Source organism: Meles meles, chromosome 3 (assembly GCF_922984935.1).
Source record: "Meles meles chromosome 3, mMelMel3.1 paternal haplotype, whole genome shotgun sequence".
Classification (NCBI taxonomy): Eukaryota; Metazoa; Chordata; class Mammalia; order Carnivora; family Mustelidae; genus Meles; species Meles meles.
Window position 1 is genome coordinate 74,338,464 of NC_060068.1, and position 12,460 is coordinate 74,350,923.

General features: G+C 37.8%; 1 protein-coding gene across 1 annotated transcript in view; it reads left to right on the forward strand.

Moving 5' to 3' along the window:
• Positions 1 to 12,460, forward strand: part of EDIL3 (EGF like repeats and discoidin domains 3) — a 423,141-nt gene that overhangs the window by 193,957 nt on the left and 216,724 nt on the right. The window contains exon 4 of the mRNA XM_046001012.1: positions 4,487 to 4,615. Coding sequence (XP_045856968.1) covers positions 4,487 to 4,615 — 129 coding nt within the window. The remainder of the gene's footprint in view (positions 1 to 4,486; positions 4,616 to 12,460) is intronic.

Below are 12,460 nucleotides of genomic sequence, written 5' to 3' on the forward strand. Positions count from 1 at the left end.
GTATGTATATGTATATTTACATGTTACTGAAAAGATACGAGATGTCCCAAATATATAAAGTTTTGGCAGTAAAAATGAAGAATGTAACCATATTGCAAACATTTGTTAATATGATTTCATGAAGGAAATCCTAGAATTAAGTTTCCAGAAACCAAGACACTATTATATAAACTATATACATATATACTATATACACTATTATATAAACTATATACTATATATACATATACTATTATATAAACTATATACATACAGAGAAAGAGAATTATAAATGTATATAGTTACATATATATATTTGTACAAATATATGTATATTTATAAATACTGAGCATATTATATTTTCAGTAAAGGATAACCATTAAAATTCCCTTTAAAAAGCGAGGTACATTAACTAGATGACTAAGTATTTTCTTGTGTTGTGAGCTCACTCTTTCAGCTGCTGATAATTTTAATTCCATTGAAAGTATTTATCCAAATTACTAGTAGAGTGCTCAGCACATGATAGTTTCCTAATGAATAAATGTGTTTAATCTGAAATTAAAACAACCGAACCCCCGAAATAGTTCTATATTGTTCAAGGTCAGGGCCACTGTTTTTCTTATCTTCATAGCACAAGCAACAATATACGCTCTAGGTAATGGTTTTTCTTTATCAGTGTGCCAACACCTTTAATAATACTTATTTTCAGTATCAGAATAGATGAGATTATTGGATGGGGGAAAACACAAAAGCAGAAAGGAATTTCCTAAGATCTCTAATTCTCGTATGTTTAGCCCGCTTACCTCTTCGATAAAGAAATCTGGAAACTGTTAATATGTATTTTAATTGTCACTATTTAACACCCAACTACAAAAATTTTTGGCTACCACATTACTTGAAACCTGGGGCTATATTTATTTTAGTATTTTTATGTACTAATTTATGTATTCTAATTGTTTCATCTTGCTAAAGCTTTAAGTCAATCTCTTTACACAGGAATTGGTAAATTAGGAGACCAAAACACTGTTGATGAGATAATACAATGTTACATCTTTCTTGATACAACATTTGCCAAAGAATTAAGATGTATGTATTATGCACAAGTTTACCTTCTAATCTGTTGTTTACTATTGTAATACTTTACAGATGTAATACCTTGTAGTTTAATATCTATTAGAGACAAAAATTATTGGAACCCAATTACAAATTTAAAGAACTTGAACCTTGAAAGGTGTAGAAAAGTTAAAGAAAGTACCCTAATTAATTATGAGGTGAAAAGCCAAAGATATTGATATCTTACAAACCTCAGTTTGAATGGGGTTTAAGCAACAGATGAAATGGTCATCACTCATTTTGCCATCCCCTTGTTTATTCAGAATGTATCAAGAACTTGCTATGTGCAGACTCTTATTCCTCTCATTGAGAATTTATGGTTTATTGGGGAAAAGGGAGACATAACCACTCATTTCATCACTCTATCATGAGTACCCCAGAAAAGTTTGTACAAGGCATACAATATGAGTTTCATAGTATGATTATTAGGGACAAACAAACAATGCCCTCTGTGTTGGGCATGGTCACTTTCTTTCTTATCCTTATAGCGCAAGCAAGGGTATATACATACAGAATATGTGATTACAAAATAATATTGGGAAGATATTCATGTTTGACATTTGATTTCAAACATAGCTGAAATGGAGTACCGTTAGTATAGTAGAGTCTATCTATACTCATAATATCTAATACACCGTGGCCCATTTTCTGAAAATACTCTGAAATATTTCCATTTAGGAAGGCTTTGGAGTCCTACGTTATTTATATGAACATGCTTAGTGAATTCATGTTGATACTGTCATCTGTCAAGATTAACATATTTATGTGCAGATCTTCAACATGGCAGGGAGTGCGGCTTAATGGAAAGTAGAGATTTGTAGTCAGGCGGCGTGTGTTAAAATCTTGTCTTTTCCAGTTAGGGCATGTTACTTGCTGTGAGTAAGCCTGTTTTCTTGGCTCTAAAAAAACCAAAGGTATATTCTTCAGAGCATTATAAAAAATACTATGTATACTTCATGTTGCTTAGCATTTAAAGCACTCTAGAAAGGTTAAATCTTTGCCCCATTGGCTTTACCTCATCCTCACCCTTTAAATGAAAATTATAGAATTTCTCAGAATAGGAAAAAAACCACGATTGTGACCTCTGTTAACAGGTAATCTTTTTCTGAAACTCAGATGTCCACTGAGGTCATGATGTTCTTTGGGTTGTAAATAAAATCAGCTCTAGTGCTCTAGGTCGTTTCTTTTGGGAATCCCAGAGGCTACACCAAGATTGCTGGACAGACTTCACCTATGCCCTCAGGATATATCCATAGTGTCTTGGACTTTAAATACCCCTGTCAGCTCTGTCTTCAGATTCCTGTAGCCACTGGATTCTTGAATCCCTTGGGCTTCACGTGCTGTAGTGTGTCTTCCTTTCTGCCAGTATGAGCCAGATGGATGGCATAGTCCTTTCCTCTTGATTTCCCCAAACACCACACACAGGTCTGTGTGCCTGGTAGACTTGAGTGTGGATCTGGATGCCCTCGTAGACAGTTCACATAGCAGCTGTGCTAACAAATTAAACCTGAATTTTAGAGACCAGGATTTCTTGCTAGCTACTTTTCTTCACCTGTTACCACTTCCCAACATAGTGCTTGACCCGCCTCTGTCCCTCAAGTCCAGTTCCAGCTCTGTCTTGGGTGTCTCCTCTTCTGGGTATTCTCCATCCCCCTTTAGTATGCAGAGCCACTGGCTCATCCTCAGCCGCGAGCCAAGTTCTACTTTTCCTAGGTGCGGTGGGCTTGAGTACATGGAGTCATCTATCAGGCTCATATTCGCCCTTTGTTCTGCAAAGTCACATTCGTAGACCACCTTCCTTGGAATGCTTAAGGAGTCCTTCACCGTTATACTCTTCCAACAGCCTTGCCTGGTAGAACTCTCGCCTAGTTGCTTCAGGTTGTTACTATTCTTGTGCCCAGCCCTATCACTGACCCCCTACTCTCTGCTAAAACCACTTGCTCCTTTTCTTGGCTAATCTTCCTTCAGGACTTGGGCATTCACCTTTTCATGCATAATGAGACTTTAATTACTCTTCTTTCTTTTCTAATATGCGCATCTTAACTTTCTCTTCAGTGGGTTTTCTTTCACTCATAAATGTCTCTTTAGTTAAACAAAATGAAAAAAGACAAAATTAGAGAATATTATATATTTTTCCTTGATCTTCCTTCATCTTCCAGGGAGAGCTTTTTCTTCCTTCAACTTCTCTCTTCCCTTCCTTCCAATGTCCAGTCTGGATTCTGACCCGAGTCAATTAGTATCCTTCAAAGAAGTCAACTGTGAGCCACCTGTAAGACTGTAAGAATTAGAGATGCAAAAGATTATTGGGGGGAGTGGGAGCAAGAGAAGGTAGGATGAGCCTTCAGACTGTGACATAAACCTGTCACCTCCAAAAAGAGAAAAGGAAGGAAGGAAGATGGTGTAAAAAGAGCTTTACTCTTTCTATAGTTAGATAGGACTGGCCCAGGTCTACACCCACATAGTGCTAACAGCTGGTTTTCTCCAAAGGAGATCAGACACCACACTTCTACTGGCTGTCACAGATACTTCGCTCTGGTGAGGTTACACTTTCTCAAAGCTTAAAATGACTATGAGCCTAGGGTATCTGGATGGCTCAGTTAGTTAAGCTGCCAACTCTTCTGTTCTGCTCATGTCATGGTCTCAGGGTCCTGGGATCAAGTCCTGTGTCGGGCTCTTCCCCAAGTGGGGAGTCAGCTTGGGATTCTCTCTTCCTCTCCCCTTTCCCCCCGTTTTTCCCCATATTTGTAACTTGATGAGCTACTTCTTATAGACTGGCAAAAATCATGATTCACAGAAGTATGCCCCACTACAAATCCATAAATAACCAATAAAAGTATTGCAAGAAGGTATCCACTTCCCTTGGACTGTGTGGTTACAGTCATTTGCAAGTTTATGCTGTTTTCACCAGTAGTTTTATAAAAGCTCTTCAGTGTTCATCACTCCAGAAATTGCTGTTCAGTATTACTTTTGAAACATGCAGAAGATACTTTACAATTCGGAGAACTTAATACCAGTATTTTACTCAGTGCTAATATTTCTTCTTTGACTGCTTAATGTGCATGACACACGGTTCGGGTGTTTTATATTTGGGAATTCTTTTCATCTGTGTATCATCACCCTTTGAGATAGATTACTTTAATACTGACATTTGACAGAAGGTGAAATTGAGGCACAGAGAAGTGAAATAAATCCTCCAAGACCACATGGCTAGAAAGTCAGGAAACCACGTTTCAATCCCAGCCTGTTAGTCTCAGAGCCCCGCCCAACTGCTCCATTTCCTATGACGCTAATATCCAGAACATTCATCTCTATAAAGTTGTTAATTGCAAAAGGTTGGCCCAGTATCTCCTTTCAAGCGTATGCATAATGCAGCAATTTTTCTTCTGTCTTTCAGGTCCCTGCATCCCTAATCCGTGCCATAATGGAGGAACCTGTGAAATAAGTGAAGCATACCGAGGGGACACATTCATAGGTTACGTCTGTAAATGTCCTCGAGGATTTAATGGGATTCACTGTCAGCATAGTAAGTCATCCATAGTCATTGTGCTTTTATTAGTATTGATTGCGAAGTATACAAGTCATTATCATTCTCGTTGGTCAGAGACTGATAGAAGTTTCCCGCAGCAAAGAACCCTGAGACTGGCTAATGCTGCTTCTCTCGCACTAAATATGTCACATCTCCCACTGAGGACTCCTGAACCAAGTCTCACTCCTTCCAGTGGTGTATGGGGCTCGTAGTTTTGTGCTGACTCTTTTTCATTATTCTCCAGCCACACTTGCAAAATCTTGCCTTTTACTTTAAATGATGTCTGCCTCTTTCTTTCATACTTTTCCTGCAGCTGTACTCTTTAGGCTTCCCAGATATTATTCTGTTGATGAGGTTCAGCGTTATAAAAGAGAAGAAAACTGTCCACCTGGCCCTGTCTATGAGCCAGTTCCTTCCTTCTTACACATTGGCATTTTTAGTGTGAAAATCTTTGAAAGTTCAACAGATATGTTACCTGCATTTCTCTCTTTTATCTCCATTCTTATTTACCCTGGGAAGTTAAACGAAATAGGTCTGCCTGTGATGCTGTCTTCTTAGAAGTATGGCTCAACATAAATGCCAAGCAAGTGGTCAGGATCCTTAAGGGCTGAAGGGGGTGCAGCAGGGAGGCCACTGTGGACAGTGTGCTATCAGGGCGGGCTGTCACTTAGGAGCCAAGTCTTTTTTTTTTAATAAATTTTTAATTTTTTTAATAAACATAAATTTATGATTAACCCCAGGGGTACAGGTCTGTGAATCACCAGATTTACACACTTCACAGCACTCACCATAGCACATACCCTGCCACCCTCTCCCTCTCCCCCTCCTCCCAGGCAACCCTCAGTTTGTTTTATGAGATTAAGAGTCTTAGGGTTTGTCTCCTTCCCAATCCCATCTTGTTTCATTTATTCTTTTCCTACCCCCAACCCCCCCCCCACAGTGCATCTCCACTTCCTCATATCAGGGAGATCATATGATAGTTGTCTTTCTGTGATTGACTTATTTCGCTAAGCATAATACCCTCCAGTTCCATCCACATCATCACAAATTGCAAGTTTTCGTTTCTTTTGATGACTGCGTAGTATTCCATTGTATATATACACCACCTCTTCTTTTTTTTTTTCCATTTTATTTATTTTTTCAGGGTAACAGTATTCATTCTTTTTGCACAACACCCAGTGCTCCATGCAAAACGTGCCCTCCCCATTACCCACGACCTGTTCCCCCAACCTCCCACCCCTGACCCTTCAAAACCCTCAGGTTGCCCCAACCTCCCACCCCTGACCCTTCAAAACCCTCAGGTTGTTTTTCAGAGTCCATAGTCTCTTATGGTTCGCCTCCCCTCCCCAATGTCCATAGCCCGCTCCCCCTCTCCCAATCCCACCTCCCCCCAGCAACCCCCAGTTTGTTTTGTGAGATTAAGAGTCATTTATGGTTTGTCTCCCTCCCAATCCCATCTTGTTTCATTTATTCTTCTCCTATCCCCCTAACCCCCCATGTTGCTTCTCCATGTCCTCATATCAGGGAGATCATATGATAGTTGTCTTTCTCCGATTGACTTATTTCACTAAGCATGATACGCTCTAGTTCCATCCACGTCGTCGCAAATGGCAAGATTTCATTTCTTTTGATGGCTGCATAGTATTCCATTGTGTATATATACCACATCTTCTTTATCCATTCATCTGTTGATGGACATCTAGGTTCTTTCCATAGTTTGGCTATTATGGACATTGCTGCTATAAACTTTCAGGTGCACATGCCCCTTCGTATCACTATGTTTGTATCTTTAGGGTAAATACCCAGTAGTGCAATTGCTGGGTCATAGGGTAACTCTATTTTCAACTTTTTGAGGAATGGGAGCCAAGTCTTGAAGGCAGGAGAGGATTTTGATCAGAAGGAGGGGAACAGAGGAATGGCACATGGTAGGAAGAATGAGGAATGAATATATGAGCTCTAAATACTGGAGTGATGGTGAAGACCGTGGTGTTAGGGATGAGTAAGCTGAAGCTCGTTGTATCAGCCAGAGCCAGATTTCCAACCACTAGCCAAAAACACAGAGTACCTCCTGGCTCTGAGACGATGGGAGCATAATGTACTTTTCTGGAGACTTGCTGTAGCTGGGAATTTGTAAAATTTCCACAGAAGCCTGTTATAGTACAGTGGCATTTGTTCTTCTTACAACAGGCACCTAAACTGCTTGTAATTATCTCTAAGAGCTCTGATCACCCACGAGGAACTGAGAGCTACTCATTTTTCTCATACGGGGCCAGAATCAAGGCTGACTGACTCTCCCTTATTGTGGCATCCTTGCTTGGTTTTCACACACAAACATCTCAGAACATCCCCAAGGAGATAGGCATGGGAGCCCCAAATCTTGGCTGCCTTGACATTGACTTAATCCCAAGAAGAGAATATTTCTATCCTTATGTATTTACAAATCTTTGTAATATGGTGTCAGAGTAGTCCCCAGAGGAAGGCAGTCTGGCCACCCAGCTAAGCACCTTCATTCGGAGCTACTTGCATCCAATACGTGTGTACATTTACAGAGGAGTCCCCCTTTTAAATGAGAACAGAATTTTTATAATGGGATGCTGTCCAAAGTTCTGAAACAGGAATTTTTCCCAAGGTCCCATTATCCTAACTTTCTCTTTCCTATGTGGCAGGGCTCTAGGAGGGAGAGAGTAAGGGTATACACAGATTCATACCATTAGAAGTCCTTAGGACAGTATTTAGACAGCATGTGTAGACACTAGTATCACTTAAATATTTCCTATTGACTAGCTCTGTAATCCTAATTAATGCTGTTATCAGTGTGTAGTTGGAGCTAGTCCTTAAACTAGAGGTCGAGAAACTCCAAATCTGAGTTCCAACTAATAATATCTGTACTATGGCACAATATTATTTTCACATATCTCAGCCTTGTTTTCTTCATATTGTGAAGAAACATTTAGTTTCCATTATCTTTAATAGGTTAGAAATCCCACTGAAGACATCTAGTCACCATTTGATTATCCTAGTATAAGGGAGTTTGCTCTGGCCAAGGTCCTGGGGAGGTGTCTGTCCGCCTCTTACTCCCACACTTGGTTAGCTATGAGTGCTTTCAAGAGAACCGTCAGGTTTGAAGAAATAGAACAAACCATTCTTGGCCCCCCTCTCCATGGTGGAACATCCAAGTCTTTTCTCTCATACCTTATACCATATTCAAAAAAGCTCATTAATTCACATAATTTTGTTGAAATTCAAGGCTTATTTTGAAGCACAAAATAATTCTCTCCCTTATTGTACCTGGTTCCCCACAAGACTTTAAGTCCATGTTAGGAATTGCCCTGGGAAGCCTGAGGCTGAGAGATTCAATGCAGAACTGGGATTTTGTGTTCTCAACAAGCTAGTCCCTATTCTCTGAAGTGGATTATTATCAGAAACAGAGAATGGAGGGAAAAGGACTGGGTTTAAAATCAGAGATCTGGATTTAGACCCAACCTTTACAGTTATTGGTTAAATGACCTTGAGCCAGTTGTTTGACCTTTCTGCGATTGAAGACATACAAATTGAGGAATTGAACTAGAGATGGATGGTCTTTGGCTCGTACAAGCTAGGAGAGTATTACAGTTAAATGGGTAACTTGTGCACTGTACAAAGGTTATCAAGCCATTCTCTTTATGGATGAAATTTAAAAGAATTATATATTGGGAAAACAGAGTTAGAAGTTCTGGGAGCCCCGAAAGCTTTTTCAGGTAGGAGAAACAAAAAAGCAGCTCGCTCTCTCTCTTTTTTTAAACAGCTCTTTAATCCCTTGTAAGAATGCTAGTTATTTGGGTTAATTTTTTCACAGTGGTAATATTCTCATGGCCCAGATGTGCTCTAGAACCTTGCTGCTCAAAGTGAGAGGTCATACATCAGCCTTGGCTGGAAGCTTGTTAGAAATGTATTTTATCAGGACCACCTCACATCAGCTAAATCAGAACTAGGTTTTGTTTTGTTTTATTTTTTTTCAAAATGATCCCCAGTAGACTCCCACACACATACTGAAGTTTGAGAAGCACTGCACAAGGCTTTCAGTAGCTGAAAGTAATCAGCTTGCAGTTACATAACTGCATTATAGGCAAAATATTTATTATCACTTTTGCAAATCAAAACTATATTGAAAATCAATGAAAATGAGAAATGTACCAATATAATATTAACATTTCATTTGGAAAAAGGATTGAGAAAAATTCTTCAGGCATCCATATATTGGGGGAGTACTAATTTAGTTCTGTGTGGCAGAATGTGAATTAAGTATCTTTGGGAATGTAGCTAACCAGTTAAAGAATTTTTAAGTTTCATGATATAGGAGTAATAAATACATAACTAATAGATTTACTTTAACAACTATTTTGTCAATATGTTACAGATTTAAAAAAAATGTTTCCAGTGCCAGCATTTATATTATCTACACATGATCTTTATAAATTAATAGGTTTTAGTTTTTTGAATACTTCTAGGTTTACAGAGAAATTAAGCAGGGAGTTCCCATTTATCCCTCCGCCTCCCTGCATAGTTTATTCTATTATTAACATTCAATTAATATGGTATATTTGTTAAATTGATAAAGTGATATTGATACATCATTTTTATCTAATGTCCATAGTTTACATTAAGGTTCACTTTTTGTATTATACAGCTCTATGGATTTTGAAAAATACATAATATCATGTATCTACCATAGCCTCATAAATAGTTTCACTGACCTAAAAATCTTCTGTGCTCTGCCTAGTCATTCCTTCTTCCCTTGCCAAATCCCTGGCAACCACTGATTTTTTTTTTTTAATTATCTCTACAGTTTGCCTTTCCCAAAATGTCATGTAGTTGGAATCCTACAGTGTATGTGGCTAGAATAATACAGTATATACCCCTTTCAGACTAACTTCTTTCACTTAGCGATATATATTTAAGGTTCTTCCATGTCATTTTGTATCTTGATAGCTTAAAAAAAACTGAGTAATTTTCCAATTTATGGGTGTATCAAGTTTGCTTATTCATTCACCTATTGAAGAATACCTTGGTTGTTTCCAGTTTTTTGGCAATTATGAGTAACACTGCTATAAACATTCGTGTGCAGGTTTTTCTTTCATCCTGCGTGACATAGTTTTCAACTCACTTGAGTAAATACCTAGAAGTGCAATTGCTGGATCATTTGGTAAAAGGATGCTTGAGAGTAAGAAACTTCAAACTGCCTTCCACAGTGGTCCTACCATTTTGCATACTTACCAGCAATCCTCAGCAGCATTTGTTTTTACTGTTAGGGTTTTGGATTTTAGCCATTACATGTGCATTTTTGATCATGAGAGTAGCAGAGGTTATAATTTTATAAAACTAATAATGATAGATATTAATTTTCATATGGAATTACCAAATTATACATGTTCTTAAAATACCATAGAATAATGTGAAACACACACATAGACATATATATGTGTGTGTGCATATATATATATATATATATATACACATATATATATATATGCATGTGTATATGTGTATATGTGTGTATGTAAATTATAAGATGTAAATTATAGGATGAATTGAGCACCAAAATTGTCTAAAGTTAGACTTTTGGAAGATATTTTTATATATTCAATTTTATTCTGGGAGCTGCATTTTGGGCTGGCTGGAAATAATCATATTTTATTTGTTGCCTAGAAACAAATCTAATGCCTTAGGGAAGGACAGTATCTTCATCCCCAGAACTCTTTGTCCATGTTACCACTCAGAGCATTCTGACCATTCTTTCCTATGCATGTGCAGCTCCCAATGTTCAATTCCTGTTCAGCACAAATTTTCTTCATTCTTATTCTTCAAGGAAGGAGAGCTGATCTAAACAGGTTATTTGTTAGGATCAGATGGGAGGTTTGAGAACATACTTTACATATTTAAGGGGTTAACTATCCCTACTGGGCTAATATTTTTAAACATAATGGGGATTCCTGTTGGTCTTTATTTTTTCCCTTCCTTTGAAAATATTTTCATTGTAGTTTTTTTAAGAAAAAAGTAAGTGGTGCGCAAGGGGAAGCTCAATTGCAACTCTATGCTTTTCTATAAGAATTCCTCTCTTAACATCTTTAATTCTTATAAGTAATTATTATTTTTTAAAATTACTCTTTCTAGTTTTAGCTTGATGCCCTCTTTATTTTAGCTTTACATGGGAAAATCAGTTTCCCCTAATAAAGTATTTACTTGAAAAACTGTTTGGAATCTTTACCTGAAGTTACTACCGACACCTGCAAACTATGTAACTACACTGGCTAAATACAGACCTCTAATGAGATTTCCAGAATAAACTTATCTCCACCCCCAAAAGATTTTCTGACTGTGGGTTGAAATTTCAAATTGCCCTACTCACCGATGACTTTACAGGTCAGTGTTAGCCACCTTAACTCTAGAAGCCAGAGGTTCTCAAACTTAGTGTGCATCTGGGAGTACAGATAAATATTCAGATTTCTCTTGCTCATCTATAGATAGTCCAATTTAATACATATAACTGAGGACCCAGGTCTGACTCTTAATAAGTATGCTAGTGAAACTAATGCAGATGATTCTAGAACATTGATTCTCAACCGTGGCTGCACATTAGAATCACTTGGAGACCTATGAAAAATACTGATGCCTAGCTCTCACCCCAGAGACTGTGATTTAATTGGTCTGGGGTATGGTCTAGGCATTAGGAGTTTTAAATCTCCCCAGACGATTCTAATGTGCAACCCAGACTGGGAATCAGTGTTCTAGAACCATACCGTGAGGAATTAGTATGCCTGAAAAATCTAAGCAGAGAAATACTTAAACCGAGTTTGGGATACACAAACATTATCCCACATTAAATGTATAATCATTCAACCTTATTGAATTTTGTTATTTTCAACCATTTAGAGCAAGAACTGATTAAAGAATCAGGCCAAAGATATTAGGTCACTGTTCTTAAAATATGTTATCCCTTAATCTATCAGAGTTCCAAGGCATTTTAATTTTCGTGTTTTCACTCTTTTCAGGAGCCTTTCAAAGAGCACTGTCCTGGGAGATATATATGAATGATATTTACACTATTCAAATATGGACACAGTTTGTGATTTTTTGCAATAAGATACACACATATTCACAAACTCAAAATATTTGAAAATCGCTACTTTTAATACAGTTAAACATTCTTTTTTTCCTGTTACTTATTAAAAGATATTTGATTGTCAGGAAAACAAACTCTGGACAAAAACACATTAAACAAATTTTGCCAGAAGGTTATACTCATGAAAGTGGTGTATTTATACTAATAGACCTGACCTTCTAGAACTGATTGACTCATGATTATACAAAAGGATCTCCGGGAATAGAGGTAGTACCACAAATACAATTTTTAAAAAATAAATTTTTTTGCATGTAATCCAAATTTCCCAAGCTTGTGCTCTTAACATTGATTTCCAAATTTCTGTTCTCTGAACTACCATTGTCGATCCCAATGACCTGTGTAAAGCCTTATTCTCCCCTGAAAACTTAACCCAATCCTGTGACGAAGTAATTTATTTATTTACACATTTGACACATTTTTTTTTGGAGCTTACTTACTATTTTGCCAGGGTGCCAACATGTGCTTAGGAAAGAATACAAGCTCCCTGACTCTGCAGCTGGTCCCATCTTGAAAATACTGCTAAGCAGTAGGAAGTTCGGTCTTCTGCTGGTGGCCATCCAGGCAACTGATGTGTTCCTTGGGGTTTTATACACACAGCTACCCAGCCTAACTGCTCTTCCATTTAGGGCTCAAATTAACACCTCAGAGGCCACACCTCTCTTACTCTCGTCTCAATCATTTTT